This window comes from Oncorhynchus clarkii, chromosome 28, assembly GCF_045791955.1.
Source record: "Oncorhynchus clarkii lewisi isolate Uvic-CL-2024 chromosome 28, UVic_Ocla_1.0, whole genome shotgun sequence".
Lineage (NCBI taxonomy): Eukaryota > Metazoa > Chordata > Actinopteri > Salmoniformes > Salmonidae > Oncorhynchus > Oncorhynchus clarkii.
In genome coordinates, this window is record NC_092174.1 from 14,752,486 (window position 1) to 14,771,555 (window position 19,070).

General features: G+C 44.8%; 1 protein-coding gene across 4 annotated transcripts in view; it reads right to left on the bottom strand.

The window, feature by feature from the left end:
- The window catches only part of LOC139387442 (protein FAM110B-like), a 46,899-nt gene that overhangs the window by 657 nt on the left and 27,172 nt on the right, over positions 1-19,070 (bottom strand). For 2 of the 4 annotated variants that reach the window (XM_071133620.1, XM_071133622.1), the window contains exons 2-4: positions 10,931-11,027; positions 2,310-2,343; positions 1-1,913 (exon numbers count right to left, since the gene is read on the bottom strand). The exon at positions 1-1,913 is cut by the window's left edge. In XM_071133620.1, the coding sequence (XP_070989721.1) occupies positions 450-1,706 (1,257 nt within the window). In that variant the 5' untranslated portion in view covers positions 1,707-1,913; positions 2,310-2,343; positions 10,931-11,027 and the 3' untranslated portion in view covers positions 1-449. Of the gene's footprint in view, positions 1,914-2,101; positions 2,344-10,930; positions 11,028-19,070 lie in introns of those variants that run through there. The other 2 variants (XR_011629166.1, XR_011629167.1) reach the window with 2 other exon arrangements.

Below are 19,070 nucleotides of genomic sequence, written 5' to 3' on the forward strand. Positions count from 1 at the left end.
ATTATCAGACTAAAGACTGGTTACACACTTAAGCGCTGCATTCACACCCGTATGGCTTCCAGGCTTAGTGTTGTTCAGAACGTAAGGACATTAAGAAGACACACCTAAAAAGAGCTGGCATCATAATGCTGGTCTAAACAGAGAAAGCAAAACGATGAGAGAGCTGCGCTGCTCGAAGAGACGGCACTGAACGGCAGCCATCTTGAAAAAGGCTATTTTTTCCTAAACCTGCTGCTTTAGCTGGAGGCCGCATTGGCGGGTTGGGTGAAAGGAGTCATGCAGATTCAGAGGACAACAAACACTGAACGCGAAAGCGACCGCAAGAGCCATCCACGGGTGCCTTGCCAGATCAATACTTTGACATTCATAGAGATTCAGTGCGCAAGTGTCCAAAGACCTTCATTGCATCGGTAGTATATATATTTTTTAGTTTGTTTCTTCCCTCAGTTTTAGACATGAGATACTTTCTGCGACTCGCGTGCCTGTTTGATGCTGTACAGCCATTTGATGACGCGGGCGTTGCGTTCTACGGCCGAGATCCCGTAAGGCACGCGTTCGCTCGCATCTTCCTCCTCGTCCGTCATGTCCTCGTTGCTGTGCCGTGATTGGTCGCAGTCCGAGCTGATCATGCTGGCGCTGCGGAAGTTGAGTGAGATGATGTCGGAGTTGGCACGGGCGAAGCTCTCTACGCCCACACTCTCCAGCTCCTCGGGGTCCAGCCCACAGTAGTTAAAGAAGCGCTCCACGTCGGCGCCGGCTCGTGCGTAACGGTCGCTCAGGTCCGACTTGGAGCGATGCAGGGATGGCCGGCGGGCCACAGAGCTCCCCAGCTCTAACTGCTCAGCTGGAGCGGCAGAGGAGGGCAGTGTGGGGTTGGCTTCCCTCTCAGAGGCTTGGGGGGCGTTGTCGCAGAGAGGGGCAAGGACTTTGGGGCTGGGTTTGGGGGGTAAGGGAGGTGCGGAGCTGCTGCTACTTCGGGCCGCCCTTAGTGGCTTACCGTTGCATAGCCTGCGGATGTCGGAGGAGCTGTGGGAGGCGTGGAGGGGTGAACGATCGCCCTCACCCCGCTCCTCCAACAGGCGGCGGCTGAGGTTCAAGTTGCTCCCCTGGGCGTTGCCCCCATGTGGGCTCCGTCGGCCAGGTACAGGGGGAGGCACCTTAAGGGACTCGGAGAAGGAACGGAGGCTGGTGGGCTCAGAGCAGTCCGTTGTGGTGGGGATGGAGCGGTGGGGGGCCCAGCTCCTGGCCCCGGGCTTTAGAGTAGCGCTCTTAGTGTGGCCCTCAGAGGTCGAGCCGGAGCTGTTCAGGAGGTTCTTAAGGATCTCCAGGTTGAGGTTCTCCCGTTTGCTGGTGGTGGTGCATGTGTCTGACTTGGAGTTGTTGTTGGATGCCTTGAGGTCCACCCCACCACCACCGCCCCCATTCGCCCCTCTCTTAGCCACGGCAGGACAGACAGGCGGCCTGGCCAGCAGTGGGGGCTTAACAGGCTCCTGCTTGGCGTTGATGACCTCCTGGCTCTTGACGTACTTCGACTTGTCCGCCTCCAGCCGCTCCACAGCGCTCAGCCGCTTAGGGTTGGGCTCCACCTGGCGCCGGAAGTAGTCGGGCCCTTTGTTGAGTATGCGCAGGGGGACGGTGGAGGCAAAGGCCGCCCCGTGGCCGGGGGGCTTGCTGTCTGCCAGCGGCGTCAGGGTCTCGGTGGGCATGTCTGGGTGGCTCGGGGTGGCCGCCGTGGTGGCTGACACGGGGGGTGGCTCTGCTGCTGCGCGTAGGGCAGCCTGCAGGCACGCACATGAAGCCAGGCGAGCGGAGAATGGGGGCCGTCTCCACTGGCCTTCAACAGCCAGGTCTCATCCCCACAGAGCATCAATCAGCCCCTACTGCTGCCCTGCTCCTACTGCCCCACAGCCTGCCTGCCCCAGGGTGGAGCGACAGAGAGAGAGAGAAACAAGAGGAGTGAGAGGCTGAGGGAGAGTGGGGAGAAGTGAGAGAGAGGGAGAGTGGGGAGAAGTGAGAGAGAGGGAGAGTGGGGAGAAGTGAGAGAGAGGGAGAGTGGGGAGAAGTGAGAGAGAGGGAGAGTGGGGAGAAGTGAGAGAGAGGGAGAGTGGGGAGAAGTGAGAGAGAGGGAGAGTGGGGAGCAGTGAGAGGCAGAGGGAGAGTGGGGAGAAGTGAGAGGCAGAGGGAGAGTGGGGAGAAGTGAGAGAGAGGGAGAGTGGGGAGAAGGGAGAGGCAGAGCGAGTGCAGGAGCAGTGGTCCGGATCAGTAGGCACCGGGGTGTAGGATTGTGGGAAGGAACAACCTCGTCTCACCTCCGTTGTTCGCCCACAACTGGAGGCAGCAGATCTGAAACAAAGAGAGACCAATCGCATTAAGGGATCAGGTGATATCACAGTCATAGCAACAACATGAAGAACATGCATGTACTTGACTGTTGAGGGGTACACTATATAGACACACACCTATAGGAACACATGCAGACGCAAACATGCACACACACACGCAAACGCACACACACTTAAACACAGAGGGAAATATGTTCCTAGTCAAAAGGAGGAAGGCTGAGTAGAAAAGCATACAGTTAGCCATGTCTTTTCCCTGCATACTGCTCTAACATCGCAAGTGTTATGAAGAACCTCATTGTCTGTCAAAGTGAGGAGTGCGATTATTCCAGCTCTCCCTCAGATACACACGCACACGAGAAAGTGCTGACACAGCCGCCAGTGGTGTGTTTTTTTCCCCACCACAGAGCCAGAGAGAGAAAAGGGACTACGAGAGTGAGATCAGACACAGGAACAGAATGGCAAGAGAAAAGGAATGAGAGAGAGAAGAGAGAGATCGAGAAAGTGCAGAGTGAAATATAGACTGAAGAACCTCAAGGATGTTGGGGGGGTGGGGGGGGGGATCATAAATAAAAGTAATTACAGTGGCATCAGGGACAGGGCTGTTTGTGTGCCGGCCAATGGACAGGGAAATTGCAGTGACAAAGCAGTTTTATGGACCCACTGTGTGTGTGTGCACGCGCGCGAGTGTGTGGTTGCGCTGCCTGCGACACGTCATACATTACTGAGGGGGAGGGAGGGAGTCTGGGGCGATGTGGGGCAGACGCCTGGACTGATTCAGTAAAACGTAAAACACATGGCTGGTGGTGGCCCTAACGTCTGGCTTACTAAAGAGTAGATTAATGAGTTCATTACAAAGGCGCAACCTGTACGTTTCACCCTGCCTGGGACTTGTTTGTAAACTGATGGTGTGATGGGGTCCTGGACCGGGGCGAATGTAACTATTTGGGGGGCTTCAATTAACCGAGGCACCGTTTGACTATTCCCGTCTCAAAATCACTGAAATTGACAGTTTTTTTGACTATCCCCACCCCAACATATCAGCAGTTATTTTTTCATAGAAATGCCTGAATCCAATAGCTCTGATTTTACCCAGCCGAATCATTGTGATTATTCACGTTTTCTCATAATCAAAATAATCCAAACGGGACAGGGGTGGGACTATAGTCCCAGACTAGATTTAGATCATCCAATACTCACTCCCAATTCCCCAACGTCGTGCGGTGTAGAAACACACCACTACAGCTTATATCCTGACCCGTCAACCACTCAAAGACCTGAAGTGAGCCCGCATCCCTCTATTTAGAAATATAAGTATATTGTTAGGGGCCTGGGGAGTCCCACAGCAATCTGCACAGACATATTTGCAAAACTCAATCCAGCAACGACACAGCTCCAGCCGAGACACGCCATTGGCCACGGGGTAACCGTAGGGACACAATTTCATCATCTAACGGTAAGACACTCCAGGTAATAAACCGAATTAGGCAAGGCGGCCTGCCTTGCCCATAGGCCCATTGCTCCCAACCAACATTTTTTTTTTCAATCAAATTAGTTTCAATGAAAGACATTTGTTTGGTTAGCCTTGGATACAGATTCAGGGGCCTCAAACCCGGCTATATGAAAACACATAGCAGGACGTCTGAATGAACAGAAACACTGCCAGGCTCAATTTCCTCAAGTCTTGACTATAGATAAGGTCATGGTTAGACCTTAGATCTACAGGACCCTGTAGATAGCCTGTATTATGATGTAAACACAAGAGAGGCATATTAAACTATGACCTATGAATGTTACGGGAGACAGAGGACCATGTAAAACAGCGGGACAACAGGCAACTGATCTCTCATTAGAAGGGGGTGGGTCGGTGGCAGGGCCCATACAATGAGGCTGCAATCTGCCACCACACTGTCTGCAGTCACACACACTACCCCATACTGTAATTAAGGAGCAGGAGGGGGTCAGAGCCAGCACTATACACAGTAATAACAGTGAATGAAGCCAGGCTCTCCTCTACCCAATATACCAAATGACTATGATCCTCCCCCTTGACTACTAGGCTAGTCTTAATAGGATCGGACCCTTTTTTTATTTTTTTATGTTCCTCTAAAATGACATAACCAACTCTAACTGCCTGTAGCTCAGGACCTGAAGCAAGGATATACATATGCTTGATACCATTTTAAAGGAAACACTTTGAAGTTTGTGGAAATGTGAAATTAATGTATGAGAATATAACACAGGTCTGGTAAAAGATAATACAAACCAAAAATATGCGTTTTCTATCTTTTTTTTTCCGTCTTTGGGAAAGAGAGAGAAAGGCCATAATATAATATTGCAGTTTAGGCGGAATTTAGATGTTGGCCACAAGATGGCAGCAGTGTGTGCAAAGTTTCAGATTGATCCAGTGAAGCGCTGCAATACAGGCCAATATTTTGTATCAAGTCTGTCCAAATGTGCTGAATTGGTCAATTGATACATTTTCAAGTACATAACTAAAGAGAACATAGAAAAATGATATGGTAATACTAAATTTAAATTTACACACTCCCAGGAATGTCATACATGGATCATTAGCTTATACACTAACTTTCGCACATCTAGATGGCCGGGAAGGGGGGGTGTGGAGCCAGAGACAGCAGTGGTTCCAACTTTAGAACCCAGTTCCTACATTTGAATATAAAAAATTATTTTATCAAACAAAATTATGCTAAATTTTTATCTCTGGGACCCTCAGGATGACAAATCAGAGCAAGATTACTGAATGTAAGTTCATTAATTTACCTTCAGAGGTGAATGTATCAAACCAGTCGCCATGATACGTTTTTTGTTGTTGTGCACTCTCCTCAAACAATAACATGGTATTTTCACTGTAATAGCTACTGTAAATTGGACAGTGCAGTTTTGAACAATATTTGTATTTGTTTATCCTTTATTTAACTAGGAAAGTCAGTTAAAAACAAATTCTTATTTACAATGACGGCCTAGGAACAGTGGGTTAACTGCCTTGTTCAGGGGCAGAACGACAGATTTTTACCTTGTCAGCTCGGGGATTCGATCTAGCAACCTTTCGGTTACTGGCCAAACGCTCTAATTACTAGGCTACCTGCCGCCACAATGGAATAAGACATGTCTATGTCCTGGAAAGTTTGCTGTTACTTTCAATGTCATGCTAATCACATTAGCGCACGTTAGCTCAACCGTCTCGGTATAGCGACAACAATCCCATAGAGGTTAACCTCTTACCCCTCACCAGCCTTTGGTGGGCTTTTGTCCCGTGACTGCCCTGCAACACTCTCCTTGTTTAGTGGGGGGGGGGGAGTGAATTTGTGTTGTATGTACTGTACAGTATATGCATGATGTCATCACAGAGTTCAGTACCTTTTCTCCAGGCATTCAATCAGCATCTAGAGAATAGAGAATGTATGATAATTGTTTTCAGTCAGTTACCTACAGTCATGATTCCAGTAATCAAAGCGAAAGTACCTATATCAGATAAGTCCAGACACAAATGTGACGCGTGCACACAAACCGCTCTCTCCCCCTCTTCCTATGTCTGAAGATGCCGATTCCCCCTAATTAATACCACGTGCCCTGTCTTTCTCCCAAATAGGCCATCTCTATAACAGACCTATAATCTCCATAAATCGTATTATGACAGCGCAACACAGAGATGCATAGTGTCCTTTGACCAAAATGACCACATCCATAACAGCGGTATGCTCAGAATGTTCGACCCAACGGAATCCGTCATTCTCAGAACCGCATCAGCCTAACATTCCATTCTCCTCCTTGAAAATAAATGAAAGTCCAATAGAAAAACCCCACAAAGCCAAGAGGTCAAATCCATTGCTGGTTCTGGGAGACAATCCTTTTCTATTTTCACCCCTAGGCCCTAAACACATGACGGTCATACAAGAGGGTGTTACGTACTATGCAGTCAGGCATTATGGAATGACTGGACTTATATGGCTAGAGGCCCATGTTCAGTTAAATCATGTTATTGTTGTGACGAAGTGAGACGGAGTAAGACTTTCATCCAATATAGCTGCAGGACTAATGCATCATGCACAGGGAAGTACTGAATGCAAAATCCTAACTCATTTCAAAGCAAGGGAGGCCTGGTGGCTGCAGACTACAATGGAAGTACACAATGTTACTACTAGGCTACTCAATTATACTCTAACGAGCTAAAGCACCGTCCTCAATCACTTTGGCTTGATAATAAAACGCATGGTCAGCTTTAAGGCGCAAGGGTTTAGACAAATGTTTTGCTATCGCTAATTCTCAAGACTTTGCAAATCTGTTATGTTTTTAATAATAGAGGTTAATAGGTTTCTCTGCATTCTGATGGTTTTATACTGTTCAATTATATTTCAACAAAGTATTTTTCAGCATTTTCATTAATGTTTGCATTTCCTGCACTCATTTGAGATGATTTTCACACGGCCAAGTAGGGCTGCACGAACTGGCAAACAATCTAGGCCTTATTTTTAACCAAATGTTGCAATTGCCATTTGACTTGCGATTTAGGTCAAAACACTTGGGTGAACTGTTGGAATCATGGAAAAATAATGATTATTCTAATTCTATAGTTAGAATATAAGCGGTTACTTTGAATACAGTATTGTTTGACATGATAATGAATGAAAATGCCAGGGAGGAGTTACTGTGTCAGGGTAGTAACCAAAGTGTTGGTCAGTGTTTCCTTGCGGACCCTATAATCTTTGTCAATATTAAATGCTTTCTCTTAGCTACTCCATATAGCTAACATATTCATGCATTCCCAATTCCTCTTTGAATTAGAAGATACTGTTGCACAAACATGCTGATTTAGGCCTACACCATTACTGGTATCAGGCTGTATAGCTAGCTACATTTGCTCTGACTAGCTAGCTAGCTAGCTAGCTAGCTTGACTTAGCCACAACTTGCAAAGAAAATACAAACTAGCTGTTTGCAGATATAAGAAACACAAACTAATGGTGTAATTATAGAACATGAGTGGATTTATATTAAGAAGCAAAATGGAAGCAGCATCATTGTCATCAACATTGTTGCATGTGCTGCATTGACCATGCAGACTGAATGCAAGTGTCTCATGGTCGAGCAACAACAAATGTGCTCCTTGAGTGAGGGGGCGGGGCTAGCTCGTGTGGAAAAAAGGCATGGAGAGAGAGCAGAGAGAGATGATTCAAGTAGCGGAGTAAACTATAGAAATGGATGTTACACACAGCATATCACATTTAACAAACCAAACATTCAAATACCGTTATAGAAGGTAAAGTAAAAACCCAAACCGGTCCGTGCATCAATACCCGTATATTTTGTATTTATTAACGATCCCCATTAGCTACTCTTCCCGGGGTCTAAACACACCAAAGCATCAAAATTACCTATAAAAAAACATATAAAACAGTGAACTATGTTTGCACTGAATGAGCTAAAGATAAAACAGTATATCATATAACAACCCTACACCACCACATGTCCACAACACAACATGTTCAATACCACCATACAACAATGTGTGCGCATTCACGTGTCTGTACCTTCGGGTGTGCATATAGTAAAATACGGTATACTGCCCAGAACCTACCCCCACATAATGACAGTCTCTGTGTTGAGTCATTCAACTGGTGGTTGAATTTTAATAGGGTTCAGAACCCTAACCATCTGTCAATGTCTTGTACACAAATCGGCAACAGACAGCGGAGATGGTGGGCCAAAATACGGGCCAGATTATCATGTCATTTTAAAGTCATTTCAATTCACTTGAATGCAAAAGACACCCTGTGACCCAAAACATGTGTCCTTATTTCCCCAAAATGTTTACAGATTTATGCAAGCCTTCCTTCCAGATGCCAGGTTTTATTGAATATGTGCTGGCACTGCTTCACTGGACTCCTGACAGAGGTAAGACCCCATCTCCCATCACCTCTGTGTGTGGTTCTCGGGAACATGGTTCAATCCAGCTACAACTTCTCTGAAGTTCACATGCAGATGTTGTTACCACAGGAAACAGGACTGTCATCCCCAGGTTTCTCATCTCAGTGTGGTTAAGGGGGACTGTTTTTTTTAAAGGGGGAGGTTTGTTATTTCTTGGCTCCAGGCCCAGAAAGGTAATTTAGGAATGGGGGATGGGGGGGGGGTCTATGTTAGATTTTTGTGGGTAGAATAGAAAATTGCTTTATTTCCCCCAAAATATTGCAGTGACGGTTGTGTCAATACTTTTCAATCTCAATACAAGACTTTGGATGATCTCTATCGCTCTGAGGAGATATTGACGGCAGCCAGGACATTGTGTCCTCGGTCAACAGACACTAAAATAGATCTGTAATAGATCTGTTGTTCTTGTACACTGCAGCTATCCCGTTACATCTTGGCCGTCCCCGCAGCGTAAATAAACGTTCAACCATCCAGTCTGAAAACTGTTTAGAATTTCAGTTAAATCTTACAACAGGGAAGACTCTTTCAGGCCTTCTGCTATTTTTAACAAATAGAGGAATCTCAGTCCGTTTAATTTGATGCTCGTTGGAAGAACGGAGCGAATGCAGGCTAAAAACGTTCCGCGAAATGTGCCAGCGTTTCCATTAAAGCATATTTGTGCTGATACGACTACTAGCAGTCCTATGTTACTTATTTTGGATGTTGAGATAATCGATGCTGACGGTACAGAAGGAGGTAAAGCTATGAATGAATCATCTGTGGTCCGAGGCAAACAGATGTAAAAGGGTAGACAGACAGGGTTTCCTAGAGAGACAGAGAGACAAATACACACGCACCACAGTCTCTATGGGAATAACACATACGCTCACACACCCACACCACACGCGGTGACCCACTTTAAACTGAGTCTCATGTGGCATAGTAGTGAGACTATCGTCCACAATACTGTGTACTACACCAAGTTGATGGATAACATTGTCACTCCTAGTCCCACAGGGTGTTGAGGCTTGGTCCCACTTTAAAACTAACTTACAAAGGCTTTATATAGCATGCATAAAGTCAACAAGACCTTGATTAGAGTTATCAGCAGTGTTAGTGGTGGGCTACACTCTTAGCACCTTTATTTCTATCTAAAACCAAAAAGGGTTCTTTGGCTGTCCCAATAGGAGAACCCTTTGAAGAACCCTTTTTGGTTCCACGTAGAACCCTTTCCACAGAGGGTCCTACATGGAAGAACCCCTTTGGAACCCTTTTTTCTAGGAATGTAAAACCAAAGCCTACACACCCTGTAGGTCTCCAGTATCAGGACATAGGACTTTTTAATACGTGTACTGTTTGTGTGTAGTGGGGTTATGTGTACTCTCACCCTGGGTGATTTGACGACCCTCTCTATCCTAAATGAATTCTGACCATCTCTCCCTCTCCTCTCTACTTCTTGCACGCACAAACCTCCCCCTCCACACACACACACACACACACAGGCTAGGTGAATGTGATCCCACCATCAGCAGGCCTAACAGCTACTGACAGATATTGCTAATGGGATGGCAGGGGAAAAGGCTGTTTTGGGACAGTTTGTTCAGCACAGACACTTCTTTACAACGCTGCATGCTGCCAGCACATCACCTTTGACAGCTTTATTCACGCCAGCAGTAATGTTCATTTACTCACACTGGTCTGGGTGAATGCAGAGACTAGTCGGTGTAAGACTAATGGAATCAAACAGTGCATTGCTTAAACTTTACTGCCCCCGTTGGCTAATTCTGCACAAGAGATATTGTATTCTGTCACTCACCACGTTGTAAGAGCGTGTAATGGAGTCGATAGCCTAGATAGCTTATCCATACTGATTTTAAGCCATAAAGACAGACTAATTTGAACACAATTATTTTATATTTTATTTAACTAGGCAAGTCAGTTAAGAACAAATTCTAATTTACAATGACGGCCTACCAAAAGAGAAAAGGCCTCCTGCGGGGACGGGGGCTGGGATTTAAAAAATAAATTATAATATAGGACAAAACACACATCACGACAAGAGAGACACCACAACACTACATAAAGAGAGACCTAAAGACAACAACATAGCATGGCAGCAACACATGACAACAACATGGCAGCAGCACAAACATGGTACAAACATTATTGGGCACTGACAACAGCACAAAAGGGCAAGGAGGTGGCGACAACAATACACAACGCGAAGCAGCTACAACTGTCAGTAAGAGTGTCTACGCAAGTCCCATTCCAATATCATCAAGATGAGCGGACATGCTAGGTCTTCTACTGCATGAATACACCCTCTAAGACACACTAATTAACAATGTTTCATAGCTGCTGTACACCGCATAGCCTAATCAGCACTAGGAAGCAGACTGCACTGTAGATAGGCTATATAGTAATATAGGCCTAGCCCTAACAAGCCTACCAAATCACAAAAGGTAGTCTATATTGTGTCTGCCCTACACAAAGATCATTTTGTAATTGATAGATCTGGTCCAATAGATGGACTAAGATGAAGTAGTCTAGTTTGAGGGAGGCTGGTGCAGCTGCATACCAGCAGGGGCTGGCAGGCCGGCTGGCTAGACTCAGTTGAATCAGGTGTGTAGGCATGGGTGGACACGGAGATGATGATGGGGCTCACCTGTTCAGAGCTCAGGTGTTGGCAGACTCTGGTCCATTGGGCAACTCTGAGTCCCCCTTGTCCTCCAACCGCTGCAGGTTGTCAGCAGGGGAAACAGCTGTGATAACACATACGTCTGGTTAGATCAGGAAACACTCTTAGGTGACACATAGGCTATATTGTACTAGAGGAATACTCCAGCTCTAAACAGCAAGAAGTAGAATAGTTTTTAATTTAGGCTACTCAACAGATGGTGTGGGACATGGACTCATGTCATTAGACCATGAGGTCTGAAAAATCAAATCGGACAAACTGAGTAAACTATCACTAACGAAATCCAAGAAACTGATAGGTCTATGGGTACAACCAAAGACAATATGAAGAGCGGAAGAAACTGCTTCTCCAATAGAAATCCCTGGTCACGCTGGTAGGTGCTGTCATGGTGACGATGGCTAGAAACATGCCATCGGGTCTAACGGTCGTCTCGTGCCAACCTGCGCATGTGTAGGTGGTCAAATCAAAGCCACTCCTTCGATATAACGTTGTTTTTGACAAAAATGAAAACGTGTCAGTTTGTCACTTCCAAGAGGTTGGAGTAATAACATGTTCAACTACTTAAGACATTGGCTGGAATCTAGGTTGAGAAAAAGAACAACTAAAGGAACGTTTCACTTCTCTCATTGACTTCCCTAACCTGGTCTGTTTTGGTCTGCTTCGCAAGCGTTCCCGGAAGTCTTGCGAAGTTGCACCTCTGGGTTTAGAAACTCTGTGATATACAACTACTGTGTCTTCATTATCGCAACTCAGTCTAGTCAGGCTCAGTGACATAGTCCATCAACCACTCTCCTAGATGCAGATGCTCTCGCTGTGTGAGTAGCACTTGTGCAGACCGATCAGACACTAGCGCTGCGAGCTGTCTAGATGCAGGGAACACAGAGATACATCAAACTCCAAAAGGAAGACGAAAAGCTCCACTCTCTCACCAGAGGCATTTCAGAAATCAAGTTAGACAACACATTTCACAGGGAATGTTGTGGATAGGTGCTATGGCTTGCGTGTGACATTCTGAAAGCCTGTCACATTTCAAAGCTGAGTGATAGGCCTCAATCACAGGTCTATAAAAAGAGAGATTATTTATCTGAAATCACAATGGTTCTGCACTGCAGAAAAACAGGGGAACTAGTGTGCTGGGCTGTAGGGGAAAAAGAGTGGGCTAGCACCATGCAAGGAGGCCCCGCTGGAAGAGAGGAGACATAGCCTGTGAAAGAGTACACTGTGTACTTAGTGCTCTACTCTTGAGAATCTACATCTGGAACATTGAGAGAAACAGTCACAGCGTAGTTATGTTTATTAGGATCCCCATTAGCTACTGCACAGCCACTCTTCCTGGGGTCCACATGAAACGTACAAATACATGAACAGAGTACAGAACAGTTAGAAACAAGAAAAACAAATAAGAGATATCTATTGAAAAGGCGCCAAGAGACGACAAAAATACTATTTACAAACAATCGTATATAAATATTCATATTCTTATATACAGTGCAGTTAAATTAGATCTTTAGAAAGATGAGAGGTGCTCTGATACAATATGTTTATCTGTTTTTTAAAGCTAAACTTGCTTTTTGCCTGAGTAACCTCTGGCGGCAGAGCATTCCATGATGACATGGCGCTATACATTAAGTGTTCAAAACATTAAGAACACCTGCTCTTTCCACAACAGACTGACGAGGTGAAAGCTATGATCCCTTATTGATGTCACCTGTTAAATCCATCAGTGTAGATGAAGGGGAGGAGACAGGTTAAAGAATGATTTTTAAGCCTTGAGACAACTGAGACATGGATTGCGTGTGTCTCAATCAGAGGGTGAATGGGCAAGAGAAAAGATTTAAGTGCCTTTGAACGGGGTATGGTAGTAGGTGCCAGGCGCACCGGTTTGAGTGTGTCAAGAACTGCAATGCTGGAGATTTTTGTTGTTATTTTTTTGTATTTTACCCCCTTTTTCAATCTTGTCTCATCGCTGCAACTCCCCAACGGGCTCCACTACCCAAAGGACATCCAGGTAACTTCACACAACTGTGGGAAGCATTGGAGTCAACATGGGCCACCAACATGGGGCCAGCATGGGTGAAACTCAATATTAGGATGGGGGCAACTTGATATACTCAGTGTATATACACATACAGAATACAATGCATTCGGAAAGTAATCAGACCCCTTGACCTTTCCATATTTTGTTACAGTATACTTATTCTAAAATGTATTAAATAAAAAATGTTCCTCATCAATCTACACACAATACCCCATAATGACAAACCCAAAACAGGTTTTTAGAAATTTTTGCAAATGTATAAAGAAATAGGTACCTTATTTACATAACTATTCAGACTCAAAATTGAGCTCAGGTGCAGCCTGTTTCCATAGATCCCTCTTGAGATGTTTCTACAACTTGATTGGAGTCCACCTGTGGTAAATTCAATTCAATTGATTGGACAGGAAAGGCACACACCAGTCTATATAAGGTCTCACAGTTGACAGTGCATGTCAGAGCAAAAACCAAGACATTGGGTCGAAGGGATTGTCTGTAGAGCTCCAAGACAGAATTGAGGCACAGATCTGGGGAAGGGTGCCAAAACAATTCTGCAGCATTGAAGGTCCCCAAGAACACAGTGGTGTTCATCCTTCTTGGAAGCAGTTTGGAACCACCAAAACTCTTCCTAGAGCTGGCCACCCGGCCAAACTGAGCAATCGGGGGAGAAGAACCTTGATCAGGGAGGTGACCAAGAACCTGATGATCACTCTGACAGAGCTCCAGAGTTCCTCTATGGAAATAGGAGAGTATTCCAGAAGTACAACCACCGCTGCAGCACTCCACCAATCAGGCGTTTATGGTAGAGTGGACAGATGGAAGACATTCCTCAGTAAAAAGGCACATGACAGCCTGCTTGGGGTTTGCCAAAAGGCACCTAAGACAATGAGAAACAAGATGAACTCTTTGGCCTGAATGCCAAGCGTCATGTCTTGGCATTCGGCCAGAGCCCGGACTTGAACCCCATCAAACATCTCTGGAGAGACCTGAAAATAGCTGTGCAGCGACTCTCCCCATCCAACCTGACAGAGCTTGAGAGGATCTGCAGAGAAGAATGGGAGACATTCCACAATAACAGGTGTGCCAAGCTTGTAGGGTCATACCCAAAAACACTCAAGGTTGTAATCGCTGCCAAAGGTGCTTCTACAAAATACTGAGTAAAGGGTCTGAATACTTACATTTATATACATTTGCAACATTTAAAAAAAAAAAAGTTTTTGCTTTGTCATTATGGGGTATTGTGTAGATTGATGAAAAAACAATTTAATCCATCTTAGAATAATGCTGTAACGTAACAAAATGTGGAAAAAGTCTAGAGGTCTGAATACTTTCCGAATGCACTGTATATACAGTACCAGTCAAAAGTTGACACACTTACTCATTCCAGGATTTTTCTTTATTTTGACTATTTTCTACATTGTGGAATAATAGTGAAAACATCAAAACTATGAAATAACACATGGAATCATGTAATAACCAAAAAAGTGTTAAACAAAAACCAAATATATTTCAGATTCTTCAAAGTAGCCACCCTTTGCCTTGATGACAGCTTTGCACACACTTGGCCTTCTCTCAACCAGCTTCACCTGGAACGCTTTTCCAACAGTCTTAAATGAGTTCCCACATGTGCTGAGCACTTGTTGGATGCTTTTCCTTTACTCTGCTGTCCAACTCATCCCAAACCATCTCAATTGGGTTGAGGCCAGGTCATCTGATGCAGCACTCCATCACTCTCCATTCTTGGTCAAATAGCCCTTACACAGCCTAGAGGTGTGTTAGGTCATTGTCCTTTTGAAATACAAATGATTGTCCCACTAAGCGCAAACCAGATGGGATGGCGTATCACTGCAGAGTGCTGTGGTAGCCATAGCGGTATGGGCTATTTTGTTGACAAATAAGCCTAATAAGAAATACTTTTTTCAATTTTGATGCAAATTAAGTAGGCTAAAGCTTTTTCAAATCTGTTCTCTAAATTTTGTAACAGTATGGTGGCATAGCCTCATATGTTCTTCTTCCCTCATAAGAAACAGCAGATTATCTCACACACTGCAAAGAGCACAGCCTCCACACAATTTGCTTCAGCATCCCACGATGCAGCAGTGTAGGCAGGGCTATTTATAAACAGGGTTCCTGGCAGACGCCCCCACACACGCACACACATGCTGCCTCACCTTGAGTCGCTAACCCGCATGACTACATCTCACCCCACCTCATCCCCATCCCTAACATCTCACTGCTGTGTGTGTCGGTGGTGTTAATTATGGCACAGGAGGAAAACAGAGAGGAGAGTAGCACTCCCCTCTCCTTCTTGACCCCACCTCCACAAAAACAGTCCCGGACAGTGGGAGTCATGGGAGAAATAAGGTGGCTGAATAATGTCCTTGATGTAGAAAAGCAGGTTCGGGATCTGTATCCCCAAACATTATTGAAAGACCATGACTTTTAGCAGTGGGGATAATGAAACTGGCCCTAGGACTCACCCTTGGGGCACTCCATCTGATAGGTTATTGCTTAACTTTAGCTACTTTGACTCTCTGCTGTTTTGCTACACACAACAGTAAGCCTAGTTGTCGGAGGGTCTGCCATTCAGGTGGTTAGGCCTACACTGACCCTTCCCTAACCAGCAGGCCTCTGTGATCGCTTAATCTAGGCTAAATCTAATCTTGGCCGTAATTATTTTTCAGTGTACAATTAGACAATGTAGGCTAAAGGTTACTGTGACTTATGACTGTTTAGAACCGAGCAAGGCAGTGATCCTTTTGGAAATTCAAGTTTTTGGTTTCACCGTAGCACCTGCTTCAACTATTCATAGTCTTGACAGAACTGGTTCAAAACCACAACTAGTTGAGTCAGGTGTTTAGTGTTCTGGAACAAAGGAGGTTGCACTACATGCACCATATGGCTCCCCAGAATGGTTGGCTTCCTCTGTTCCCTGTTCTAAACTCTAAAAAAGGTAGAAGATAGTAGGCCTACCTGATCAAATCCTAACCAAACGCAGAACTAACTTCGATCAGTAGCATTCTACTCTGTTCATAACAGCTTTCCTTGTCACAGTTAAATCCATCCTGTTCTTAGCGGCGATAGTCACAGTTGGGATACATTATCTATCTGTTTGTTTACTAACACCAGCAGATGCAGAAAGGTGGGCGTGTTTGAAAATCCCTTCTTCTTGACTCAGTGGGCGATCAGTGTATTGCTCTGTCAGAGATACCAGCTTATGGTACAGATACCAGTTTACGGTTACAGATTGACAGGAAAGCCTTCCCTTGCCATAGATAGAACACTGTCTCAGATGAAAGCAAATGCATCCCAAATGCAAGAGAACTCGGATGGCTAAAAGGAGAACTTCCAACCAGCCTCAGTGTCTAACAGTGGAAAAATGTCATCCTCATCACCAGTGAGTGACAAACTTAGAGAATTTGGGGTCTTTGCTTTTTCTTCTTCTGCCGAACCTTGCTGCTTGCCTGTTGGCCTCAGTGTAGAGTGGAAAAACACTGTAGCACTGTAGCAGTGAAAACACTGAAGCAAGGAAGGAACATCTGGGATGATGCTCCTTTGGCCAACAGCGCTAGGCCTAGCTAGCTACAGTACTTCAGGGTTTGGCAGCAGAGGGTGTGAACTGTGAGAAAGGAATGAGGGCTGCTTAGGATCTCCGAGGGAATGTTAAATCACAACTACTTTTTAAGGTGTTTAGACGAAGAGGCAAACAGATACGGTTTTTGGGCTGATGGATGACACTGAACAATTTATCCCTGAATCCTGTGTTTTGAAGTAGGGACCAGTTTGAGTACGATAGTGGTTGGATTTGATAGATTGCTCTTTTTCATGGTTTTGATCAAAGGGGAGAATGTCTTGTTTTAAAAACGTGGAAAATAGAGTTTGAATCGGCACCAAATCTCCAGTCATTAATATTGTTTTGAATTAGTGCTGTTTGAGGTTGATTCAGTTAAAAGCAATTTACCAAGGTTTTTGATTTCAATAAAATACATTATGAAATATGACCTTGCAATTATTACAAAGCCAAATATTGTCTAACACAGAAGAAAACAATAAAAGCCCCATGATGGTAGTGACTGCTCATTACTGTGGGCTTATCACCTATTAACCATCATTTATTCACATTATTTGAATACAATATTTCAGTTGTGTATATTCCTTTAATTATTTAATGACTTAATTTCATTTCTTAAAGTTATCATCTCATCTCTGCTAGCTAGCAGCTGCCTGTGCTGCAGAGCTGCCTGACTAAATCACTATTTCAGTGGCTCTTCAAAGTTGATAAGGCATACTTTTAAGCCTGCTGAATAACAAAAATCAATCAATTAGATGTATTGTCGGGTAGAGATACCTAAGCAACTGCTCTCTATCCATCGTGTCTATCACGCTTGCTCTCCTGGTCTGTCTGCAGGCTCCACACAGGCTTGCCCGGGCACGAACTGATGAGAACAGGCAGCTGTAGGCGCAACGGATTCTGGTCATTGTAGTTATTCAATGTTTTCTGCCCGAAAAGCTGAAATATGTAACTTTTTGGGAGACCCGACCAAATCCACATGGAAATGCGAGTTATAGATTTGTCACTCTCATTAAGAGCAAGTCTAAAAAAACATTAGATGTGTTCTATGTGCACGATTTCTATGCTTCCCGTGATGTTTAGTTTTTGCATATTTTACTTTTAGTTTTGTAGACAAGCTTCAAACAGTTGAAAATACAATGTTTTTGGTTATGGAAAATATATTTCACAGCGGTTTAGATGGTACAACTTTTAGTCTGACTCAGGAGGCATGCAAACCATTCACCTCTTCCGAGTATATTGCTCGCTAATATTCAATCCCAATAAAGTAGACGAGCTCAGGGCGACGATCTCCTTCCAGAGACCCAGGGACTGTAACATACTTGGTTTCACGGAATCATGGCTTTCTCCGGATATACTGTCCCCATTCATATAGCCAGCTGGGTCTTCATTACATTGTGCAGACAAGAACAAAGAACTCTCTGGGAAAAAGAAATCCGGAGGTGTGATTGTGACTCATGGTGTGATTATGATAACGTACAGGAACTCTAGTCCGTTTGTTCACCCGACCTACAATACCTAACAATCAAATGCCGACCGCATTAACCTACAGAGAGAATACTCTTAGGTCATCATCACAGCAGTGTATATTCCCCCTCAAGCGGATCCCATGACTGCTCTCAAGGAACTACACTGGACTTTATGCAAACTGGAAACCGCAAATCCTGAGTCCGCATTTATTGTAGCTGGGGACTTTAATAAAGCAAATCTGAGGAAAACGCTACAGAAGTTTACCAACACATTGTCTGTGCTACCGTTCCATCATAAACTATCGACCATTGCTACTCTCGGTTCCAGGATGGCTACAAGGCCCTCTCCCGCCCTCCACTCGGTAAATCAGGAAGCAGAAACTCAAACAGGAAGTATTTCATTGTTCATTTTTAAAAATTGAACCTTTACTTAACTAGGCAAGTCAGCTAAGAACAAATTCTTATTTACAATTATGGCCTAACGTGAACAGTGGGTTAACTGCCTTGTTCTGGGGCAGAACGACAGATTTTTACCTTGTCAGCTCAGGGATTCTATCCAGTAACCTTTCGGTTACAGGCCCAATGCTCTAACCTGCAGCCCCAAGTACCCGTGGTAAGGACTGTTCAACGCTGGTCTGACCAATCGGAATCCATGCTTCGAGATTGTTTTGATCACGCAGACTGGGACATGTTCCAGGTTGCCTCTGAGAATAACATCAACGCATACACTGACACAGTAACTGAGTTAATCAGAAAGTGTATAGGGGATGTTGTTCCCTATCCCACCTGGAAAAGAGGAATACCTATGCAAGACTGCTGTTCAATGACTACAGCTCAGCCGTCAACACCATAGTACCCTCCCTGCTCATGATTAAGCTCCGGGCCTTGCATCTGAACCCCGCCCTGTGCAACTGTGTCCTGGACTTACTGACGGGCCACCCCCAGGTGGTGAAGATAGGCAAAGGTATGTGGACACCCCTTCAATTGAGTAAATTTGGCTATTTCAGCTACACCTGTCGCTAATAGATGGAT